Source organism: Amblyraja radiata, chromosome 39 (genome assembly GCF_010909765.2).
Source record: "Amblyraja radiata isolate CabotCenter1 chromosome 39, sAmbRad1.1.pri, whole genome shotgun sequence".
Taxonomy (NCBI): Eukaryota; Metazoa; Chordata; class Chondrichthyes; order Rajiformes; family Rajidae; genus Amblyraja; species Amblyraja radiata.
In genome coordinates, this window is record NC_045994.1 from 5,589,751 (window position 1) to 5,612,135 (window position 22,385).

General features: G+C 48.7%; 1 protein-coding gene across 5 annotated transcripts in view; it reads left to right on the forward strand.

The window, feature by feature from the left end:
• tacc1 (transforming acidic coiled-coil containing protein 1) overlaps positions 1-19,854 on the forward strand; it is a 168,437-nt gene extending 148,583 nt beyond the window's left edge. For 3 of the 5 annotated variants that reach the window (XM_033013852.1, XM_033013853.1, XM_033013848.1), the window contains 7 exons: positions 2,271-2,414; positions 5,898-5,974; positions 7,369-7,412; positions 9,668-9,828; positions 11,505-11,611; positions 13,453-13,573; positions 18,255-19,097. In XM_033013852.1, the coding sequence (XP_032869743.1) occupies positions 2,271-2,414; positions 5,898-5,974; positions 7,369-7,412; positions 9,668-9,828; positions 11,505-11,611; positions 13,453-13,573; positions 18,255-18,323 (723 nt within the window). In that variant the 3' untranslated portion in view covers positions 18,324-19,097. Of the gene's footprint in view, positions 1-2,270; positions 2,415-5,897; positions 5,975-7,368; positions 7,413-9,667; positions 9,829-11,504; positions 11,612-13,452; positions 13,574-18,254 lie in introns of all 5 variants that reach the window. The other 2 variants (XM_033013851.1, XM_033013850.1) reach the window with 1 other exon arrangement.
• Positions 19,855-22,385: the final 2,531 nt, after the last annotated feature.

Genomic DNA, 22,385 nt, shown 5'->3' on the forward strand with positions numbered 1-22,385 from the left:
TACTCTGCACCTGTAGAAGTTCGAGAGAGTCCTCTTTGACATACCGACTCTCCGTAATCTTCTCAGGAAGTAGAGGCACTGATGTGCTTTCTTTATAATTGCATCAGAGCAAAGGAATAGCCCCCCCCCCCACCTCCACATCAGTCTGAGGAAGGGTCTCGACCCGAAACATCAGCTTTTCCTTTGCTCTATAGATGCTGCCTCACCCGCTGAGTTCCTCCAGCATTTTTGTGTACCTTCGATTTTTCCAGCATCTGCAGTTCTTTCTGAAACAGCTGTTTCTATGCATTCGGTACTTAATTGGGGATTGTACTTATTATGTCTGGCTATAATCATGCTGATCTGTGTCACTGTACCTTGCTGCACGTGATCATAAAAAGAACTATTGAACCATTGAGCTTGGACACAAAGCTGGAGTAACTCAGCAGGCCAGGCAGAGAAAAGGAATGGGTGATGTTTCAAGTCGAGACACTTCTTCAGACTGAGAGTCAGGGGAGAGGGAAACGAGAGATCTAGTCAAGTCACTTTTATTTCTATAGCACATTTAAAAAACAACTCTCGTTGGCCAAAGTGCTTTACATTGGTGGAGGTACTAACGTTATACAACAGTGGTTCATAGATTAAGTACCTACATAAATACATACATATAGCCCTCCCTCAGAGGACGTCAAGAAAGGCTTGAGAGTAAAGATGAGTTTTAAGTCTCGACTTAAAGGAGTCGATGGAGGGGGCAGTTCTGATGGGAGGAGGGGTGCTGTTCCACAGTCTAGGAGCTGCAACCGCAAAGGAGCATTCGCCCCTGAGCTTATGCCTAGATGTTCAGTAACCCCAAGTCGGCTGATCTGAGGGACCTGGAGGTGGTGTGGTGGGTAAGCAGATTTTTGATGTAGGTGGGGGCAAGCCCATTAAGGGCTTTGGAGACATAAAGGAGGATCTTGTAATTCGGAAGGGGTCACAGTTTAAGGATAAGGGGGAAATCTTTTACGACCGAGATGAGAAAAACATTTTTCACACAGAGAGTGGTGAGTCTCTGGAATTCTCTGCCACAGAAGGCAGTTGAGGCCACAGTTCATTGGCTATATTTAAGAGGGAGTTAGATGTGGCCCTTGTGGCTAAAGGGATCAGGGGGTATGGAGAGAAGGCAGGTACAGGATACTGAGTTGGATGATCAGCCATGATCATATTGAATGGCGGTGCAGGCTCGATGGGCCGAATGGCCTCTACTCCTGCACCTATTTTCTATGTCTATGTTTCTATGGAACCGCACATGGAGCCAGAGGAGAGAGGCCAGGATCGGGGTGATGTGGTCCCTTTTTCGGGTGCCCGTCAGGAGTCTCGCTGCGGCGTTTTGGACCAGTTGCAGGTGGGACAGGGAAGCTTGTCTGATGCCAGATATAGACGGTGATGGAGAGATAAAGAACAAATGAATGAAAGATATGCAAGATATGACCCGCTGAGTTACTCCGGCTTTTTGCCTATCCTCGGTTGAAAGCAGCATCTGCTGTCCCTTCCTACACATGTTGAACCATTGAACATACGACATATGATAGATGAATGGGTCATCTGGGCTTGTATTCACTGGAATTTAGAAGGATGAGAGGGAATCTTATAGAAACATATAAAATTCTTAAGGGATTGGACAGGCTAGAGGCAGGAAAAATGTTCCCCATGTTGGGGGAGTCCAGAACCAGGGGTCACAGTTTAAGAATAAGGGGCAGGCCATTTAGGACTGAGATTAGGAGAAACTTTTTCACCCAGAGAGTTGTGAATCTGTGGAATTCTCTGCCACAGCAGGCAGTGGAGGCCAATTCACTGGATGCTTTCAAGAGAGAGTTAGATTCAGCTCTTAGGGCTAAAGGAATCACGGGATATGGGGAGAAAGTAGGAACGGGGTACTGATTTTGGACGATCAGCCAGGATCATATTGAATGGCGGTGCTGGCTCGAAGGGCCGAATGGCCTACTCCTGCACCTATTTTCTATGTTGCGATGTTTCTATGACATCCTTCCGATAGAGGGTCGATTAAATCGGAAATTCTGGGAATCTATAGTAACTGTTCTATGTAGGAAGGAACTGCAGATGCTGGTTTAAATCGAAGGTCGATACAAAATGCTGGAGTAACTCAGCGGGACAGGCAGCATCTCTGGAGAGAAGGAATGTGTGACGTTTCGAAACGTCACCCACTCCTTCTCCCCAGAGATGCTGCCTGTCCCGCTGAGTTACTCCAGCATTTTGTGTCCACCTTATGGTAATTGTTCTTCTGCCTTCAGCACATGCCATCGGCCGAGATGAGCAGCAGTGAGAGCATCCTGTCCTTCAAAGCTCTCCTGAGTGAGATGGAAGGTACCCTGGGCAACGAGCTGTGCAGCCTTCAGGCGGACAAGACGGAGGTGCTGAGCTTAATCAGAGAAGAGGTAATCTGCCGCCGTTCCCCATCACCCTCCCTCTCCCCCCCCCCCCCCCCCCCCCCCCCCTCAGCCCAGTGGTCCTGTCCCCTCTTGCTTCAGCCACGGGGCAGCACACACAACACTGACAATAGACAATAGACAATAGGTGCAGGAGTACGCCATTCGGCCCTTCGAGCCAGCACCACCATTTACTGTGATCCTAGCTGATCATCCAAATCAGTACCCTGTTCCGGCCTTCTCCCCATATCCCCTAACTCCGCTATCTTTAAGAGCCCTATCTAACTCTCTCTTGAAAGCATCCAGAGAATTGGCCTCCACTGCCTTCTGAGGCAGAGAATTCCACAGATTCACAACTCTCTGGGAGAAAATGTTTTTCCTCATCTCCGTTCTAAATGGCCGACCCCTTATTCTTAAACTGTGGCCCCTGGATCTGGACTCCCCCAACATCGGGAACATGTTTCCTGCCTCTAGCATGTCCAATCCCTTAATAATCTTATATGTTTCAATAAGATCACCTCTCATCCTTCTAAACTCCAGAGTATACAAGCCCAGCCGCTCCATTCTATCAACATATGACAGTCCCGCCATCCCGGGAACACTGATGACTCTATGGATGTCTTTAAGGCAGAGATAGATAGCTTCTTGATCAGTACAGTAGACAGGGGTTATGGGGAGAAGGCAGTAGAATGGAGTTAGGAGGTAGATCAGCCATGATCGAATGGCAGAGCAGACCTGATGGGCTGAATGGCCTAATTCTGCTCCTATCACTTATGAACTTATAACCCTGGGTTCAACTAGGTTCATCTCTGGGTACCTGAGCGCCCGATACAGAGGGAGGCCAGCGCTCACACTGCATCCAGAATACAAGCATGGGATTGATGTCACGTTACAATACGATACGATAGAACTTTATTTATTCCAGGAGGGAAATTGGTCTGCCAACAGTCAAATAACACAAGATACATGAAGCATGAAACTAAAGTGACAAGTGAAAAGGATTGGGGGGTGTGTGAAGATTGGGGAGGGAGGAGCCAGTCTACCTCACGACAGAAGGGGGAGGAGTTGTACAGCTTGATAGCCATAGGGAAGATCATAGAAACATAGAAATTAGGTGCAGGAGTAGGCCATTCGGCCCTTCGAGCCTGCACCGCCATTCAATATGATCATGGCTGATCATCCAACTCAGTATCCCGTACCTGCCTTCTCTCCATACCCTCTGATCCCCTTAGCCACAAGGGCCACATCTAACTCCCTCTTAAATATAGCCAATGAACTGGCCTCGACTACCCTCTGTGGCAGAGAGTTCCAGAGATTCACCACTCTCTGTGTGAAAAAAGTTCTTCTCATCTCGGTTTTAAAGGATTTCCCCCTTATCCTTAAGCTGTGACCCCTTGTCCTGGACTTCCCCAACATCGGGAGCAATCTTCCTGCATCTAGCCTGTCCAACCCCTTAAGAATTTTGTAAGTTTCTATAAGATCCCCTCTCAATCTCCTAAATTCTAGAGAGTATAAACCAAGTCTATCCAGTCTTTCTTCATAAGACAGTCCTGACATCCCAGGAATCAGTCTGGTGAACTTTCTCTGCACTCCCTCTATGGCAATAATGTCCTTCCTCAGATTTGGAGACCAAAACTGTACGCAATACTCCAGGTGTGGTCTCACCTGTTGGTATAAATGGGTGGTTGATAGCACAGACTCAGTGGGCTGAAGGGCCTGCTTCCATGCTGTATCCCTATGACACCTATTTCTACACTAATCCTACACAAACCCACTTTATTTCCTCTACATTCCCGTCGCCCTTTAGATTCAACCACTCACCTACGCAGGGCAATTTACAGCGGCCAGCAGGTCAGACATCCACTCATTTCAAATAACCTCTGCATTCCCCCTCCCCCTCCCTCCCCCCCTCCCCCACCCTAGTCATCCTACTAGTTCCACTGTTCTTATCCCTGTATCTCTTCATTATCACCTCTACTCCAGCCAACAATGAGCCATTGTGGGCTCCACCCTTCCTCTGTCACCTTTTCCTAACTCCAGTCCCCTCCCCTTTCACTTTCCCGACCTGAAACGTCACCCAACCTTTTTCTCGCTCAGTTACTCCCGCACTTTGTGCAAATCTCCGTTATATACCAGCATCTGCAGTTCCTCTCGACAGAGTTTACATGTGGCTTTTTAGCCCACCTAACCACCCTAACCTAAGACATAGGTGCAGAATCAGGCCATTCAGCCCATCACTTCTGTTTAGTTTAGTTTAGAGATACAGAAGCAGGCCCTTCGGCCCACCGAGTCCGTGCCGACCAGCGATCCCCACATATTATCACTATCCTATACACACTCAGGACAATTTACATTTTGTACCAAGCCAATGAACCTACAAACCTGCACATCTTTGGAGTGTGGGAGGAAGCCGAAGATCTCGAGAAAAAACCCACGCGGTCACGGGGGGAACGTACAAACTCCGTACAGACAGCACCCGTAGCCGGGATCGAACCCGGGTCTCTGGCGCTGTAAGGCATCAATTCCACCACTGTGCCACCGTGCCGCCCTGTTCTATCAATCATATCATAACTGATTGATTTATCAGCAGCAACCACATTCTCCTGCCTTCTCCCCGTAAACCATTAACCCCCCATGCTAATCAAGGACATGTCGATATCCGCTTTAAAAATACCCAATGACTTGGCCTCCACCGTCATCTGTGGCAATGAAATCCACAGATTCACCACCCTCTGGCCAGGACGGGTGAAGGGTTGATGGCTGTGTTAAATTGAACAAAGTTACCCATTCTTGGAACATTGAACAATATAGAAGAGGAACAGTCCCTTCGGTCTACAATGTCTGGGCCGAACATGTGGCCAAGAACAATTCTTATCTGCCTTCCCTGACCATTCCCTGTATTTATCCATAAGCTTCTTAACGCAGGCGGCACAGCGATGGAGTTGCTGCCTCACAGCGCCAGAGCCTCGGGGTCACTCCTGACTACGGGTGCTGCCTGTACTGAGTTTGTACGTTCTCCCCGTGACCTACTTGGGGTTTCTCCGAGATCTTTGGCTTCCTCCGTCTATGTAGGATTGTGTTAATGTAAGGACATCTCTGGTCGGTGCGGACTTGTTGGGCCGAAGGGCCTGTTTCCGCGCTGTATCTCTAAACTAAACTAAGCGAAACCGCTATCGTGTCCGTCTCCACCGCCATCTCTGGCGTAACGTTCCAGCTCCCACTACATTTTGATACTGTATGGGAACAGTCCAATTAAATTCTTTAAACACTTTAATATTTGTAATAAATTCTTTGTGTTGGAAATTTATTTAATTTCTTTTTAACATTTTAATTGGCTGAAACAAATGGCAACTATCGCTAATGTATGTAGATCAATGTTAATGTGCGGGGATCGCTGGTCGGCACGGACTCGGCGGGCTGAAGGGCCGGATCTCCGCGCTGTGTCTCTAAAACTTAAAAATGTGACTCTAATGACGTTTCTCCGTGTTACAGATTATTGGGAAGGAGATAGAAGTAAACGAGTGGAAACAAAAATATGAAGACAGTCGGCAAGAAGTCATCGAAATGAGGTAGGTGAGGGGCAACTCACGGTGGAATGAGTATGCAGTAAACCTTCGTTGTGACGGATCACGGATGTATGCGTTTAGCAGATGTGCGATCAAGAACAAATTTTGCTCCTTTGTAGCAAAATGAAGTCTTGCAGAATGTGCTTTACAAAAACAAAATAGTTTATGTGTAAGAAGGAACTGAAGGTGCTGGTTTAAACCGAAGATAGACACAAAAAGCTGGAGTAACTCAGCGGGACAGGCAGCATCTCTGGAGAGAAGGAATGGGTGCCGTTTTTGAGTCGAGACCATTCTTCAGACTGGTTAGGGATAAGGGAAACGAGTGTGTGATGTTTGGTGGACTTTGTGGGGTGGGAGGACCCGTTGCTCCTCCCGTGCAGCAGGTGGCGCTGCACAGGACAACGGGAGATTTGTATATAGTTTATCCTGTCTGTAGACAGTGTGTGTGCAGCCATTTTGAGTTGTCTTGCTGCCAGCATTGAATAAAGCATTAAAGACTCAAGTTTTGTGCAGACCTAGAAAATGAACACGAAAGAGAGATGTAGACGATGATGTAGAGAGATAAAGAACAATGAATGAAAAATATGCAAAAGAAGTAACGATGATGAAGGAAACTGGCCATTGTTAGCTGTTTGTTGGGTGAAAACGAGAAGCTAATGCGACTTGGGTGGGGAGGGGAGGGGGGGGGGGGGGGGGGGGGTGCGGGATAGAGAGAGAGGGAATGCCGGGCTACCTGAAGTGAGAGAAATCAATATTCATACCACTGGGCTGTGAGCTGCCCAAGCAAAATTTGAGATGGGAATAGTTTATGTTTTCTGTGCATCTGCCCCTATGTTGAGTAAAGGGCCTGTCCCATTTGGTGATTTTTTCGGCGACTGACGGCGTCATTGACTGACGTAGCAGGTCACCGGAAAAGTCGCGACGTGATGCGGCGTGGCGACGTGTTGACGCGCGGTGTTTCCTCATGTGTCGCAACATTTATTTTGTCGCCACTGGATTTTGAAATGTTCAAAATCTTTCGGCGACCCTGATCTTTCTCTCACTTGGTCTCTGGTGCTGTGAGGCAGCAACTCTACCGCTGTGCCACCGTGCCGTATATTTACCTACAGTACATACTAAAGGGCCTGTCCCACATGCTGATTTTTTTTGTGACTGCCGACGTCATTTCAGTGCCGCCAAAAATGCGACACCTGAAAAAACGGCGAGTCATACGTCATCACGCTGCGTTAACCGCCGCATCATGCCGCAAATCTTTCAATGACCTAATACGTCAGTCAATGATGCCGGCAGTCGCCGAAAAATTCGCCAAGTGGGACAGGCCCTTGAACTGTTCAACACTGTGCCTGGGTACTTGCTCATTGTGAATCTATGAATTGATATTTTGCTTCATTTTGCAGGAAGATTGTCTCAGAGTACGAGAACACCATTGCCCAGATGATCGGTAAGTGACTAGTCGACGCTCCCAGGCAAAGCCATTGGCTCAATGTATGTACTCATGTCCCTGCTGTGAAAGCAGCAACAGCATTGAGTGTATGAGGTGTTGGTGGGAAGGGGCAAGAACTAGTAGAGGCCGTGCTGAAGGGGTCTTATTGCTCTCTAAGTGTCAGGCTGAGGCTCATTGACTTTAGACTGCACATACAGCGCAAAAACAAGCCCCTCGGCCCACCGAGTCCGTGCCGACCAGCGATCACCCCATACATAGAAACATAGAAAATAGGTGCAGGAGTAGGCCATTCGGCCCTTCGAGCCTGCACCGCCATTCAATATGATCATGGCTGATCATCCAACTCAGTATCCTGTACCTGCCTTCTCTCCATAACCCCTGATCCCTTTAGCCACAAGGGCCACATCTAACTCCCTCTTAAATATAGCCAATGAACTGGTCTCAACTATCTTCTGTGGCAGAGAATTCCACAGATTCACCACTCTCTGTGTGCACTAGTGCTATCCAGCACACTAGGGACAATGTGCAATTTTTAACCAAAGCCAATTAACCTACAAACCTGCACGTCTTTGGAGTGTGGGGGGAATCCAGAGCACCCAGAGAAAACCCACGCGGTCACAGCAAGAGCGTGCAAACTCCGTACAGAGAGCACCCGTAGTCAGGATGGAACCTGGGTCTCTGGCGCTGTGAGGCAGCAACTCTACCGCTGCCCCACCTTGCTGCCCTCGCAGTCTAACTGGGGCATTGCCCAGAGGTCAGATTGAACCTCTGCATGAGTGAACCGAGTGGGTTTCTCCGACAATATGGTAGTTCATGGTCATTATGTTATGTCGACTTTGAACCCGGGGCATGGCAGCTGAGTGAGTGCAATTCATGCTGCAAACCTGTAGCATTGAGGTATCGTGGGGAAACCTACCTGGTCCAGGAATGTGGAGATGGTGGGTTCACGAATGTCCTCAAGGGAAGGAGATCTGGTGTCCTTACCCAGTCTGGCCTGCATGGTAGAATCGATGGGCCGAATGGCCTAATTCTACTCCTCTAGCTTATGAACTGTTAGCTACCTGCATATAAGTAACATTCCACCATATCCACTACTGACAGTCAGAACCTTATCAGGAAGTCTCTTGAATTGCACTCTCATATCAGTTCAAGTTCAAGTTCAAGTGAGTTTATTGTCATGTGTCCCTGTATAGGACAATGAAATTCTTGCTTTGCTTCAGCACACAGAACATACTAGGCATTTACTACAAAACAGATAAGTGTGTCCATATACCATAATATAAATATATACACACATGAATAAATAAACTGATAAAGTGCAAATAACATATAATGGGTTATAATGTTCAGAATTTTGTCCGAGCCAGGTTTAATAGCCTGATGGCTGTGGGGAAGTAGCTATTCCTGAACCTGGTTGTTGCAGTATTCAGGCTCCTGTACCTTCTACCTGAAGGTAGCAGGGAGATGAGAGTGTGGCCAGGATGGTGTGGGTCTTTGATGATACTGCCAGCCTTTTTGAGGCAGCGACTGCGATAGATCCCCTCGATGGATTTATCGCAGTTGCAGTTTAGGTTCAAGAAAGAGCTGCAGATGCTGGTTTAAATCGAAGGTAGACACAAAATGCTGGAGTAACTCAGCGGGTGAGACAGCATCTCTGGAGAGAAGGACTGGGCGACGTTTCGGGTCGAGACCCTTGATTAGACAGGTACATGGATAGGACAGGTTTGGAGGGATATGGAACAAGCGCAGGCAGGTGGGACCAATGTACCTGGGACATGTTGGCCGGAGTGGGCAAGTTGGGCCGAAGGGCCTGTTTCCATCACTCGATGACTAGAGACAATTTACAGTGCACAGAAGCCAATTAACCTACAAACCTACACGAGGGAAATGAGTTTAACTTGGCGTATTGTTCAGCACGGACATCGGGGGCCGAAGGGCCTGTTCCTGTGCTGTACTGCTCTTTGTTCCTCTTGCCCAGCGGCTGTAGAGTGTCCCCGCCGTACCTTGGGCCCGGGTAGCTGAAGGTCAGGGAACATCGTGCATTTGGAACACTTTATTGTCACATGTGACTGGGCACAATGAAATTCTTTGTTTGAAGACCCAACGTATACACATAGCGGCTACCTACGTCGCTGACACAGTTACTAAGTACGCCGGCCAGCTTCTCCTTTGTTCTTCCCACCACCCCCCCCCCCTCCCTCCCCGCGCTCCCCCCACCCGCCCTCCGTAACTCCGCCCATTCTCGCCGCCAGACGACGAACAGAAGAACAAAATGGCTTCCCAGACGTCCATGCACCAGCTGATGGCAGAGAAGGACCAAGCCCTGTCTGACCTCAACTCTGTCGAGAGATCCTTATCCGACCTCTTCAGGAGGTATGAGAACATGAAAGGGGTCCTGGAGGGATTCAAAAAGGTAAATATCCAGTTTATTATATCACCCTTGGGCATGTTGTTAATTTAAAATCCTGCTTGAAGACAATATTTCCTTCATTGCACCACACCTGTAGAATTAGGCCATTCGGCCCATCAAGGCTGATCTATCTCTCCCTCCTAACCCCATTCTCCTGCCTTCTCCCCATAACCCCTGGCTCCCATATTAATCAAGAATTTTCTGATCTCTGCCTTAAAAATATCCATTGACTTGACCTCCACAGCCATCTGTGGCAATGAATTCCACAGATTCACCACCCTCTGACTAAAGAAATTCCTCCCCATTCTCCTCCTTCTCCCCGTTACCCCTGACACCCTTACAAATAAAATATGACTAACAAGACGGATTCGTTCAATGTTCTGAAGAAGGGTCTCGATCTGAAACATCACCCATTCCTTCTCCAGAGATGCTGCCTGTCCCGCTGAGTTACTCCAGGTTTTTGTGTCCATCTTCGATTTAAACCAGCATCTGCAGTTCCTTCGGAAACGTTTGGTTCACTGATGTTTTTATAGTCACATGTGCAAAGTACAAACTCATGGAGAAGTCCAGTACAGTATTGCCGTACCTAAGAACATCCCCAATTAGCAAATTGTACAGAAATAGTCCACTGAGCCTGTGTGCAAGAGGTGTCATGGTTTGGCACCATTTTCAGAGTCCAGTCCACACTTTAGCTATTATGAGCAGTGCCCGCTCCAGGCGAGCCCCAGGCCCTTGGACGTGTGAGTTGACCAGTAGGGTTGCCAACTATCCTGTATTTTGGGCTAAATTGGTTTGTCCCGTACAGGACCGCCCTTGTCCCGTATTTGATTGCTGCTACTTGGGTCGAGGGGACTGTCGGGTCGGAGTGCTGCTTCCGGCCCCGCCTCACCCGTCCCGACGTAGTGCAGCCCATGGAGTGCAGCAGCAGCACCTCGCCCGTGACCCCATCGGTCGGCAGCCCGGCCTGTTGTCCGGCCTACGGACCTTCGCTTACCGCCGACACCACCACCCCTGATACATTCTTATTGAATCATTATTGTGATCAGTATTGGATCTTATTGAAACATATAAGATTGTTAAGGGTTTAGACACGCTGGAGGCAGGAAACATGTTCCCGATGTTGGGGGAGTCCAGAACCAGGGGCCACAGTTTAAGAGTAAGGGGTAAGCCGTTTAGAACCCCATTCCTGCCTTCTCCCCATATCTCCTGACTCCGCTATTTTTAAGAGCCCAATCTAGCTCTCTCTTGAAAGAATCCAGAGAACCTGCCTCCACCGCCCTCTGAGGCAGAGAATTCCACAGACTCACCACTCTCTCTGAGAAAAAGTGTTGCCTCGTCTCCGTTCTAAATGGCCTACCTTCGGTTTAAACCAGCATCTGCAGTTCCTTCCCACACATTTTGTCCACCTATCACTTGCCAAGCTTTGTCTCATGCCTCCACCTCTCTTCCAGCCTTCCCCCTCCTCCCCCACTACAATCCGTCTGAAGAAGGGTCCCGACCCGGAAGGTTGCCTGCCCACTTCCCTCCACAGATGCTGCCCGACCCGCTGGGTTGTTACTCCAGCACTTTGTGTTTGAGGACTGGCGATAAAGACTTGACCCATGACAGCGCTGCCCATTTTCTGTAGACGGAATTGAAAAACCAAAGTAAAGTGATTTGTTTTCTCTTTGTGCCTGAAGAATGAAGAAGTATTGAAGAAGTGTGCTCAGGATTACTTGGCCAGGGTGAAACAGGAGGAGCAACGGTATCAGGCCCTGAAAATGCACGCTGAGGAAAAACTGGACAAGTGAGTGCACGCCACGGGCTATTTGTTTTAGTTTAGTTTAGTTTATTGTCACGTGTACCAAGGTACAGTTTTCTGTTGCATGAAAAATGTTCCCCATGTTGGGGGGGGGAGTCCAGAATCAGGGGTCACTGTTTAAGAATAAGGGGTCGGCCATTTAGGACTGAGATGAGGAACAACATTTTCACCCAGAGAGTTGTGAATCTGTGGAATTCTCTGCCACAGAAGGCAGTGGAGGCCAATTCACTGGATGTATTCAAGATAGAATTAGATTTAGCTCTTAGGGCTAAAGGAATCAAGGGATGTGGGGAGAAAGCAGGAATGGGGTACTGATTGGGGATGATCTGCCATGATCATATTGAATGGCAGTGCTGACTCGAAGGGCCGAATGGCCTACTCCTGTACCTAGTGTCTATGTTGCGTGACGGCAGACAGCAGAAAGACTATACATGATTACAATCAATCCATTTCAGTGTATAGATACTGTACATAATAAGGGAATAACGTTTAGTGCAAGTTAAAACCAGCAAAGCCCGATTAAGGATAGTCTGAGGGACATCAGAGGTAGTTCAGCACTGTTCTCTGGTTGCAGTAGGATGATTCAGTTGCCTGATAACAGCTGGGAAGAAACTGTCACTGAATCTGGAGGTGTGAGTTATCACACTTTTATACCTCTTGCCTGATGGGAGAGGGGAGAGGAAGGAGTGGCCAGGGTGCGACTGGTCCATGATTATGCTGCTGGCCTTGCCGAGGCAACGTGAGGTGTAGATGGAGTCAATAGAAGGGAGGTTGGTTTGTGTGATGGTCTGGGCTGCGTCCACAATTCTCTGCAATTTCTCACGGTCTTAGATGGAGCTGTTCCCAAACCATGCTGAGGTACAGTGAAAAGCTTTGTTTTAATAAGATCATATGTGATAGGAGAAGAATTAGGCCATTCGGCCCATCATGTCTTATCCGCCATTCAATCATGGCTGATCTATCTCACCCTCCTAACCCCATTCTCCTGCCTTCTCCCCATGACCTCTGACAGCCGTCCTAATCAAGAATCTATCTATCTATCTCTGCCTTGAAAATATCCATTGACTTGGCCTCCACAGCCTTCTGTGGTGCTTGATTATGCTGCTGGCTTTGCCGAGGCAGGGTGAGGTGTAGATGGAGTCAATGGAAGTGTCAGAAAAATCAGTCGAGGACTCCTGGGGAGTGAGACTTTAATACATGATATCCTGGAGGAACTGCCCCGGGAGACATCTCCTCAAGAGTACAGACGGCAGAGTTTTACACACTGCTGAATGAACAAGTGTATGTACAGACTAGCACATATCTTAGTTCCTTACTCAGCTTAGTCGGGGAGTTGCGATTTTATCGAAACTGCCTACATTTCCATACATAGGAGCTGTTGGTTTTGCAGGTAATAGATAATAACATCACAGACAAAGAAACAGGTATCTCTACACAATGCTCCAATCATTCAGGCAAAGGCTTTCCTAAGAACAAGGCGGCATCTTGAGTTTTGCAACACATGTCAAGAGTCAGGTTTTCAAAAGAGAGTTAGATTTAGCTCTTCGGGCTAATGAAATCAAGGGATATGGGGATGAAGCAGGCACGGGGTACTGATTCTGGATGATCAGCCATGATCACATTGATCATATTGAATGGCTCGAAGGGCCGAATGGCCTCCACCTGCACCTATTGTCTATGTTTCTATGTGCCAACACAGCAGAACAGTTAAAGTTGATCAGAATTCTCCCACAGGAAGGTTGGGTTGGTTTGTACGATGGTCTCCTGCCCCCGCCCCTTCACCTTCATCCTAACAGACTTTCTCCGTTCAACCCCCCCCCCCGCAGGGCTAACGAGGAGATCGCCCAGGTCCGCTCCAAGGCTCACGCTGAAGGAGCAGCCATGCAGGCCACCCTCCGCAAGGAGCAGATGAAGGTGGACTCCATGGAGAGGACGATTCAACAGAAGGTAAACAGAGTGTGTAGGATGGAAGTGCGGATGCCGGGTTTAACCCGAAGACAGACACAAAAAAGCTGGAGTAACTCAGCGGGACAGGCGGCATCTCTGGGGAGAAGGAATGTGTGACGTTTCGGGTCGAGACCCTTCTTCAGACTGGAGTGGTCTCCCCCCCACACAGATGCTGCTCGACCCACTGAGTTCCCCCAACAGGTTGTCTCTTGTTGAAGTAAAGGGCCTGTCCCACTTGGCGATTGTTCGGGCGACCGCCGGCATCATTGACTGACGTATCAGGTCGCCGTAAACGCCGCAGCGTGACGACGTATTAACGCCGCGGCGTTTCCTCAGGTGCCGCAACATTTTTTTTGTCGCCGCTGGATTTTGAAATGTTCAAAATCCAGCGGCAACTGCCGGCAGTCGCCGAAAAAACCACCAAGTGGGACAGGCCCGTGTATCAGAATGTGGTTGGAAACAGAACTCCAGTGTATGGCATTACAACATGCCGAGTGCTGGAACCTGCCTCTCTGAACTGGTTCTGGCTGATTGATTAAAAAATGCTTCAGACTCTGGTCGAAACTGGAACTAGGGTGAACGGGCGATCGATGGTCGGCAGGGACTCGGTGGGCCGAAGGGCCTGTTTTTCCATGCTCTATCTGTAATCTGTACTACAGGCCTGAGGCCTGCCACAGATTCGCCACCCTCGTCAATGAATTCCACAGATTCGCCACCCTCTGGTTAAAGAAATTCCCCCTCGTCTCCAATCTTAAGGAGAGACAAGGAGTCACGGCGCCGGGCAGAAGAGGGCTCTGTCCCTTTTGCGGGGTTATGTCCGTGCCCGGGTGGTACTAGACTACGGGACTATGCGCTGTCCACGGGCACCGCGGGGGGATTTCCGGGAGCGCTGGGCACCGCGGGGGGTGGAATGTATCCTCAGTAAGGATGGGGACATAGTAATTTGAGAATATTTATTTTGCTTGTATTGTGGTGGTGAGTTTGTTTTTAATAATTTAGTATTGTACAGATTATTGTAAATAGATGAATAAATAATTTTTGGTTAATACTGAAAGGAGAGACTAGGAACTAGATCAGGTCAGACCAAGTTTAGATGGCTTAGTTTAATTCGCTGTGGTTTGCATCTGTCATTTCATGGCAGAGTGTACATTATGGCTGGTTCGCGGCTGAACCAAAATATAAATGCAGAATGGTTCCAAGAAAGAGAAATTAATTTGTCTTAGTTCCATGAAAGTGAACTTTACTCCCACTAGGTGAGCAGTAGTTTAGTTTAAGGTAGACAAAAATGCTGGAGAAACCTAGCGGGTGAGGCAGCATCTATGGAGCGAAGGAATAGGTGACGTTTCGGGTCCAGCCTCACCCGCTAAGTTTCTCCAGCATTTTTGTCCACCCTCGATTTTTCCAGCACCTGCAGTTCTTTCTTAAACCAGTGTTTAGTTTAGTTTGGTTTAGAGATGCAGCGTGGAAACAGGCCCTTCAGCCCATCTAGTTCACGCTAACCACCAACAACCCCAAACGCTAGTTCTATCCAACACACATGGATACATAGAAACATAGAAAATAGCTGCAGGAGTAGGCCAGAACCAGCACCGCCATTCAATATGATCATGGCTGATCATCCAAAATCAGTACCCCGTTCCTGCTTTCTCCCCATATCCCTAGATTCCGTTAGCCCCAAGAGCTAGGGACAATTTAGGGACCGTTGGGACAATTTACAGACGCCAACTAGCCGACATCTTTGTAGTGCGGGATGAAACCGGAGGTCCCAGAGAAAACGCACGCAGTCACGGGGAGAACGTACAACCTACGTACGTACAGGCAGCACCCATGGTCAGGATCGAACCCGGGTCCCTGACACTGTGAGGCTATAATTCTATCCTAGCGCCACCGTGCCGCCCTGAGGGGGCAGAGTGTTTAAGTTGTTGTTTGGGCTCGACGGTTGCTCCGGAGATATTTATTCCCAGGCTGGGAATTCACGTAAAGTTTGGGATGAAAGGCAAGTGTTAGTAGTGGTGGCCATGGAACTTATGGAATGTTGTAAATATTAGTAATAGCATTCAAGGGAAGCAGTCTGCTAGCCAGGCTTGGTGTGGCCTGTATGTGACTGTGAACCACATCAATGCACTTGACTCTGAAATGAACTCTGAAATGGCCCACATATGTTCCAAGGCAATCGGGAACAGAGAATATACAGTATGTTGGAGCTGCCAGCGATGTTCATGTACCTTGAACCAAGTACAATAATGGCTCATCAGATCATAAGACTTAGGAGTAAAATTAGGCCATTCGGCCCATCGAGTCGTATGCTGGGAGATGGAGCAGCTGGGCTTGTACACTCTGGAGTTTAGAAGGATGAGAGGGAATCTCATTGAAACATATAAGATTGTTAAGGGCTTGGACACGCTAGAGGCAGGAAGCATGTTCCCGATGTTGAGGGAGTCCAGAACCAGGGGCCACAGTTTAAGAATAAAGGGTAAGCCATTTAGAACGGAGACGAGGAAACACTTTTTCTCACAGAGAGTTGTGAGTCTGGAATTCTCTGCCTCAGAGAATTCCACAGAGGGCGGTGCCACAGAGGGCGGTGGAGGCAGGTTCTTTGGATGCTTTCAAGAGAGAGCTAGATAGGGCTCTTAAAAATGGCGGAGTCAGGGGATATTGGGAGAAGGCAGGAACGGGGTACTGATTGGGGATGATCAGCCATGAATGGCGGTGCTGGCTTGAAGGTCCAAATGGCCTACTCCTGCACCTATTGTCTATTGTCTATTGAGTCTACTCCGACATTCAATCATGGCTGATCTATCTTTCCCTCTCAACTCCATTCTCCTGCCTTCTCCCTGTAACCAACCAAGCATCTGGCTTTAAAAATCTCTGCTTTAAAAATATCCTTTGACTTGCCCTCCACAGCCCTCTGTGGTAATTAAATCCACAGGTTCACCACCCTCCGGTTAAAGAGAATCCTCCTCGTCTCCAATCTAAAGGAAAGGTAGTTGCAGAAATCGGAAAAAAAGAAGTGCTGGAGTCATCAGCAGGTCAAGCAGCATCTGTGGAGGGAATGGACGGATGACTTCTCAAGGACGGTCCCTGGACCTGGACCTGAAACGTCGCCTGTCAGAGAAACATTCCCGCCAGAGATGCTGCCTGGCATGCTGAGTCCCTTCAGTAGTTTGTGTTTTGCTGAATGGAAATATTGATTGCCCTTGCACTGAGTTGGATGAAATGAGGACACTTCATGGCATTGTGGTTTAAAGGACCACTGTTGTTTATCGTACCACATAATGTTGGCCCAGAGCCTTCTGGCTGCACTTCACACCCACTATCCTCATCTTTGGACACCCTGTGCGTAGGGGAGAGGGTAGAGCTGAAGATGTCCTGGTTGGGTTGCTCCTGGGCCTGGCCAAGCTGGCCATCCGCGAGTCACGACGCCAGGCGGAGGAGGGCTCTGCACGAGCCATCTGCCAAAGCCAGATACTTGGTTGGTTACGGGGAGAAGGCAGGAGGTAACCTTTTCCAAGGTTATGTCCGCGCCCAGGTGGTTTTAGAAAGGGACCACACGCGTCCTGGGGGATTTCCAGGACCGCTGGGATGGAATGTAACCTTAACAAGAATTATGAAATAGTTATTTAATATTCAGTATTTAAGAATATTTGCTTTACTTTGTATTATGGTGGTGGGTTTTATCATTTTTGTAAATAATTGATGAAAATTATTTTTGGTATATATTTTTAAAAAATGGCACTGGGCAGATGGGACTAGTGTAGATGGGGCATGTTGCTCGGCATGGGGAAGTTGGGCCGAAGGGCCTGAGTCCACGCCGTCTGACTCTATGACCCCATTTCCAGAATCTGTGTTTATTTTTTTGTTGAGGTGGAATTTTTCATTTGCCGGCCTTTTATCTTAGGTAGATAAAAATGCTGGAGAAACTCAGCGGGTGAGGCAGCATGTATGGAGCGAAGGAATAGGTGTCGTTTCGGGTCAAGGGATTTGGGGAGAAGGCAGGCACGGGTTATTGATAGGGGAGGATCAGCCATGATCACAATGAATGGCAGTGCTGGCTCGAAAGGCAGAATGGCCTCCTCCTGCACCTATTTTCTATGTTTCTATGGGTCGAGACCCTTCTGAGGCAGCATCCATGGAGCGAAGGAATAGGTGACGTTTCGGGTCGAGACCCAAAGGACCTTCGCTCATCTATGGAGCGAAGGAATAGGTGACGTTTCGGGTCGAGACCCGAGGGGTCGACAGATGGCACAATGGGCTAAGTGTTCGGCTGGCAACCGGAAGGTAGCCGGTTCGAATCCCGCTTGGAGTGCATACTGTCGTTGTGTCCTTGGGCAAGACACTTCACCCACCTTTGCCTGTGTGTGAATGTGTGTGAGTGATTGGTGGTGGTCGGAGGGGCCGTAGGCGCAGATTGGCAGCCACGCTTCCGTCAGTCTGCCCCAGGGCAGCTGTGGCTACAGAAGTAGCTTACCACCACCGAGTGTGACTGAGGAGTGAATGAATAATGCGATGTAAAGCGCCTTGAGTATTAGAAAGGCGCTATATAAATCCCATCCATTATTATTATTATTATTCCTTCGCTCCATAGATGCTGCCTCACCCGGTGAGTTTCTCCAACATTTTTGTCTACCTTCGATTTTTCCAGCATCTTTCTTAAACAATTGTCCGTTTCTTTCACTCGCAGAACCAAGAGATTGAAGAACTGACCAAGATCTGCGACGAGCTGATCTCCAAGCTGGCAAGAATGGACTGAGGTTGGTCCTCCCCGCCGCTGGGCCCTGTGCACGATGCAGCTTCCCTCCCCAGGCCTTCCTTCCTCAAAGCACGCTGCCTTACTTAGAACCGGAACCCATCATCCACCCATCTGAACCTTCAACCAGCAACGGCCCTAACAGCCTGCGGAGCAGATGGAGGCCGCTGGTTCATCTTTGTGTCATGGCCGCTGCACAAACACAACAGACGTTTGCCACATTGTTCCCAAGGCAGTCGGTGCCTCAGCTTCCCCCAGGTGTAACCTGCTTCACCAGTGCCGCCTCTAATCTTCAAGGTGTCATTCACTACCTGTGCAGCACAGGGATGAGCGTTGAAGGTCCCGTTCCGATCTGGGACGGAGATTTAGGTGGGGGGGGGGCGTAAGTTGTGGGGAGGTCACGGGACGTTGCACTGCGAGACGATTTGGATCAGAGTGAGCTACAGCCACTTGCTCATCTCCAGGCCTCTCGCCATTTTGTTTCTCAGGGTTTCGAAAGCCTCGGGCGGGCGCGTAGGGTGTCGGCGCGAGGGCACGGCCTCACACACTGGCGATCGCGCAGAATTCCCCAGGGCGTCGGGCAACAGCGCGAGGGGGTCAAACCCGCCCGCGAGTTCAGCGCGTCCCATTCCGAGCACGTGAAACCCGCTTTACACTCAACACAACGTTAAAGCCCTGTCCCACGGTACGAGTTCATTCCAAGAGCTCCCCCGAGTTTGCTCTGATTCGAACTCAGAGATTTACGGTAATGGCCGCTCGTCGGTACTCGGGGCTCTCGTGGACATTTTTCACCATGTTGAAAAATCTTCACGAGTCTTCCCGAGCTTTCCCGAGCACCTGATGTTAGCGTTACGAGCCGCTAAGAGACGTCCCCGAGCTCCGACGTACCCGCTACGTTCATTCTACGTGCTTACCACGAGTTTGATTTTGTTTTAAACTCGGGAGAGCTCTTGAATTACCTCGTACAGTGGGACAGGGGCATTAGTTAGTGGACCTTTCAAGCCCCTCCCGAGTCCAACGGGGAAGTGCAAACGGCTCAAGTCCGTGGTAGAGACTTCCTTCTGCAATTAGTCACAAGCCCAAGCACTCTAACGCACATCAACACAATCAACCACAATCAACCCTACAGTCTGTGCATGACAATTCAGCAGTCGAGTCTGCCTGTATCAGTATTTTTCAGCCATTGTGTTAGTGCCTGTGTGAGATAAGGTATTGGTGATTTGACTGTGTACATCCCACCTGTGATAGATCGATCATTCTCTCTACCACTGCTGCTTGTATTGATTGATTCCTCTTCTGCCTTGTCTGCTTTCAGCTGCTTCGTACATTGAAAACCTTCACCTGCATAATTTTTTATATACAGATATATTTGTCTTTTATATGTTATAGTTCAATATAAAAAAAATTTAAAGTTGTAACGACAAAGTGAAAAAAAAATCTGAAAAGATATAAAATTTTAATTCCATGTACTAATATATTTTTTCCATCGCCATCGCCTGAATAAAATTAATGGTGAGTTTCACCTTGAGCAGTCCCACGATCACCTGTCTTATTTCACCGCCATTCGCTGCCACGTCTACCCTGACATGGAAGATAGACATGTTATCGAGCTGGAAAGGGTTCAGAGAAGATTTACGAGGATGTTGCCAGGACTAGAGGGTCTGAGCTATAGGGAGAGGTTGAGTCTGCTGGGTCGCTATTGCTTGGAGCGCAGGAGGATGAGGGGTGATCTTATAGTGTATAAGATTATGAGAGGAATAGATCGGGTAGATGCACAGAGTCTCTTGCCCAGAGTAGGTGAATCGAGGACCAGAGGACATAGCTTTAAGGCGAAAGGGAAAAGATTTTATAGGAATCTGAGGGGTAAGGTGGATGTATGGAAGAGGCTGCCAGAGGAGGTAGTTGAGACTGGGACTATCCCAACATATCAGAAGCAGTTAGACAGGTATATGGATAGGACAGGTTTGGAGGGATATGGACCAAATGCTGGCAGGTGGGACTAGTGTAGCGGGGACATTGTTGGCTGGTGTAGGCAAGTTGGGCTGAACTGTGGAGATGACTGTGGCCTTCAGTATATATTTTTAAGGCAGAGATTGACATATTCCATTAGAGCGGGTGTCAAGGGTTATGGGGAGAAGGCAGGAAAATGGGATTAGGAGGCAGTGATCAGCCACGGTTGAATGGCAGAGTAGACTCGATGGGCCGAATGGCCTAATCCTACTCCTATAACTTGTGAGCTCAATGACTCAGCAACTGTGGAGAAAGGTTACACTGGAGGCACGTCTATCTTCATCTTAGTGAAGAATGCAGAAGGAACTGGGCGGGTTTGAAAGAACTGATGTCCTGCCACAAGTAAAACACAAAGTGCTGGAGTAACTCAGCGGGTCAGGCAGCATCTGTGGAGAACATAGATAGGTGACGTTTCACAGAGTGCTGGAGTAACTCAGTGGGTCAGGCAGCATCTGTGGAGAACATGGACAGGTGATGTTTCACAGAGTGCTGGAGTAACTCAGTGGGTCAGGCAGCATCTGTGGAGAACATGGATAGGTGACGTTTCACAGAGTGCTGGAGTAACTCAGTGGGTCAGGCAGCATCTGTGGAGAACATGGACAGGTGACGTTTCACAGAGTGCTGGAGTAACTCAGTGGGTCAGGCAGCATCTGTGGAGAACATGGACAGGTGACGTTTCACAGAGTGCTGGAGTAACTCAGTGGGTCAGGCAGCATCTGTGGAGAACATGGATAGGTGACGTTTCGGGCCGGGACCCTTCTTCAGATTGTATAAACCAGCAGTTTATTTTTATTACCCACTGCAGATGCTGCCTGACCCGCTGAGTTCTTCCAGCACACGAGATGGCCGCATCTGCAGTCTCTCGTGTCTCTTCAAGTTAACTGCGCAGCTTCTGGCACGTTGAGTCACGTTAGCGGGAATCCTGTGAACCGCTGCCCCTGACACTCTTAACAATGGTCACGGAGGGGCCAGAGGTCGCGGCAGAATGAGGGGATGGACTGGAAACAGACTGCTTATTCACTGAGACCTTTGCCGCCATTTACAATTCTCACCCCACGATGACAACACATGGAGAGCCTCTTTAATGTACCCACTCCATGTTGGATCCCAACACAGGGGAAGTTACCCAGTTGGTTTTGAAACCAAGATGGATGACGGCTGCCGGCAGTGAAAGTCAGCGGAGGATTATTTAAAGCTTATCTTAGAGTTTTGCCGTTCCCTGCTTTCATAAGCCATTGGAGCTCACAACTAGCACCCTCGAGCAACTGGGGTCACACTCACGCACTAACCACCCCCCCCACACTCACGCACTAACCACCCCCCCCACACACACACACACTAACCACCCCCCACACACACACACTAACCACCCCCCACACACACACACATTAACCACCCCCCCCCCCCCCACACACACACACACACAGTAACCACCCCCCACACACACACACTAACCACCCCCCTTGATATTGTATTAATATTAATTCGCTCATTTTACCCCATCCCTGCCCTATCCACTCACGCATAGCCCCCAACTCGCAGGTGTGACTAGAGAGGGAGAGGGAGGGGGCAGGGGCAGACAGAGGGCAGAGGCAGAGAGAGGGCAGATATATATCTATATCATTATCCATCTAAATCTCTTTCTCCCCTATCTCTAGTATGTAACGTACTTCAATTTAAAATCCAGCTCCTTTAGTCAGTTCCTTCAATATTTATTTTGCATTTTCACCCATTTTCCTTTGCCCTTTGTGCCTGCTGACAGTCTGGTGCGGACACAGCATGAACTGTGCAGAGTCTTCAATGTCACACTGTGTGGTTCAGCTTTCGTTAAGCATTTTATCATCCGGTGATTGACCCGATGATGCTAATGATTAATAATAAGCCCTTAATACAAAACAACTGCCTCTCGTGTCATCGCCAGCAGTCCCACTGTGCCAGAAGTGAAGGAGAGAAATGACGACCTGGCTGTTTACAGGGGTGATAGTCCTTTACCTGGTGCAAGGTATGTACAGTGATTCTTTATTCCATCAGTTTTTGGTTGTAGCTTGTACATTT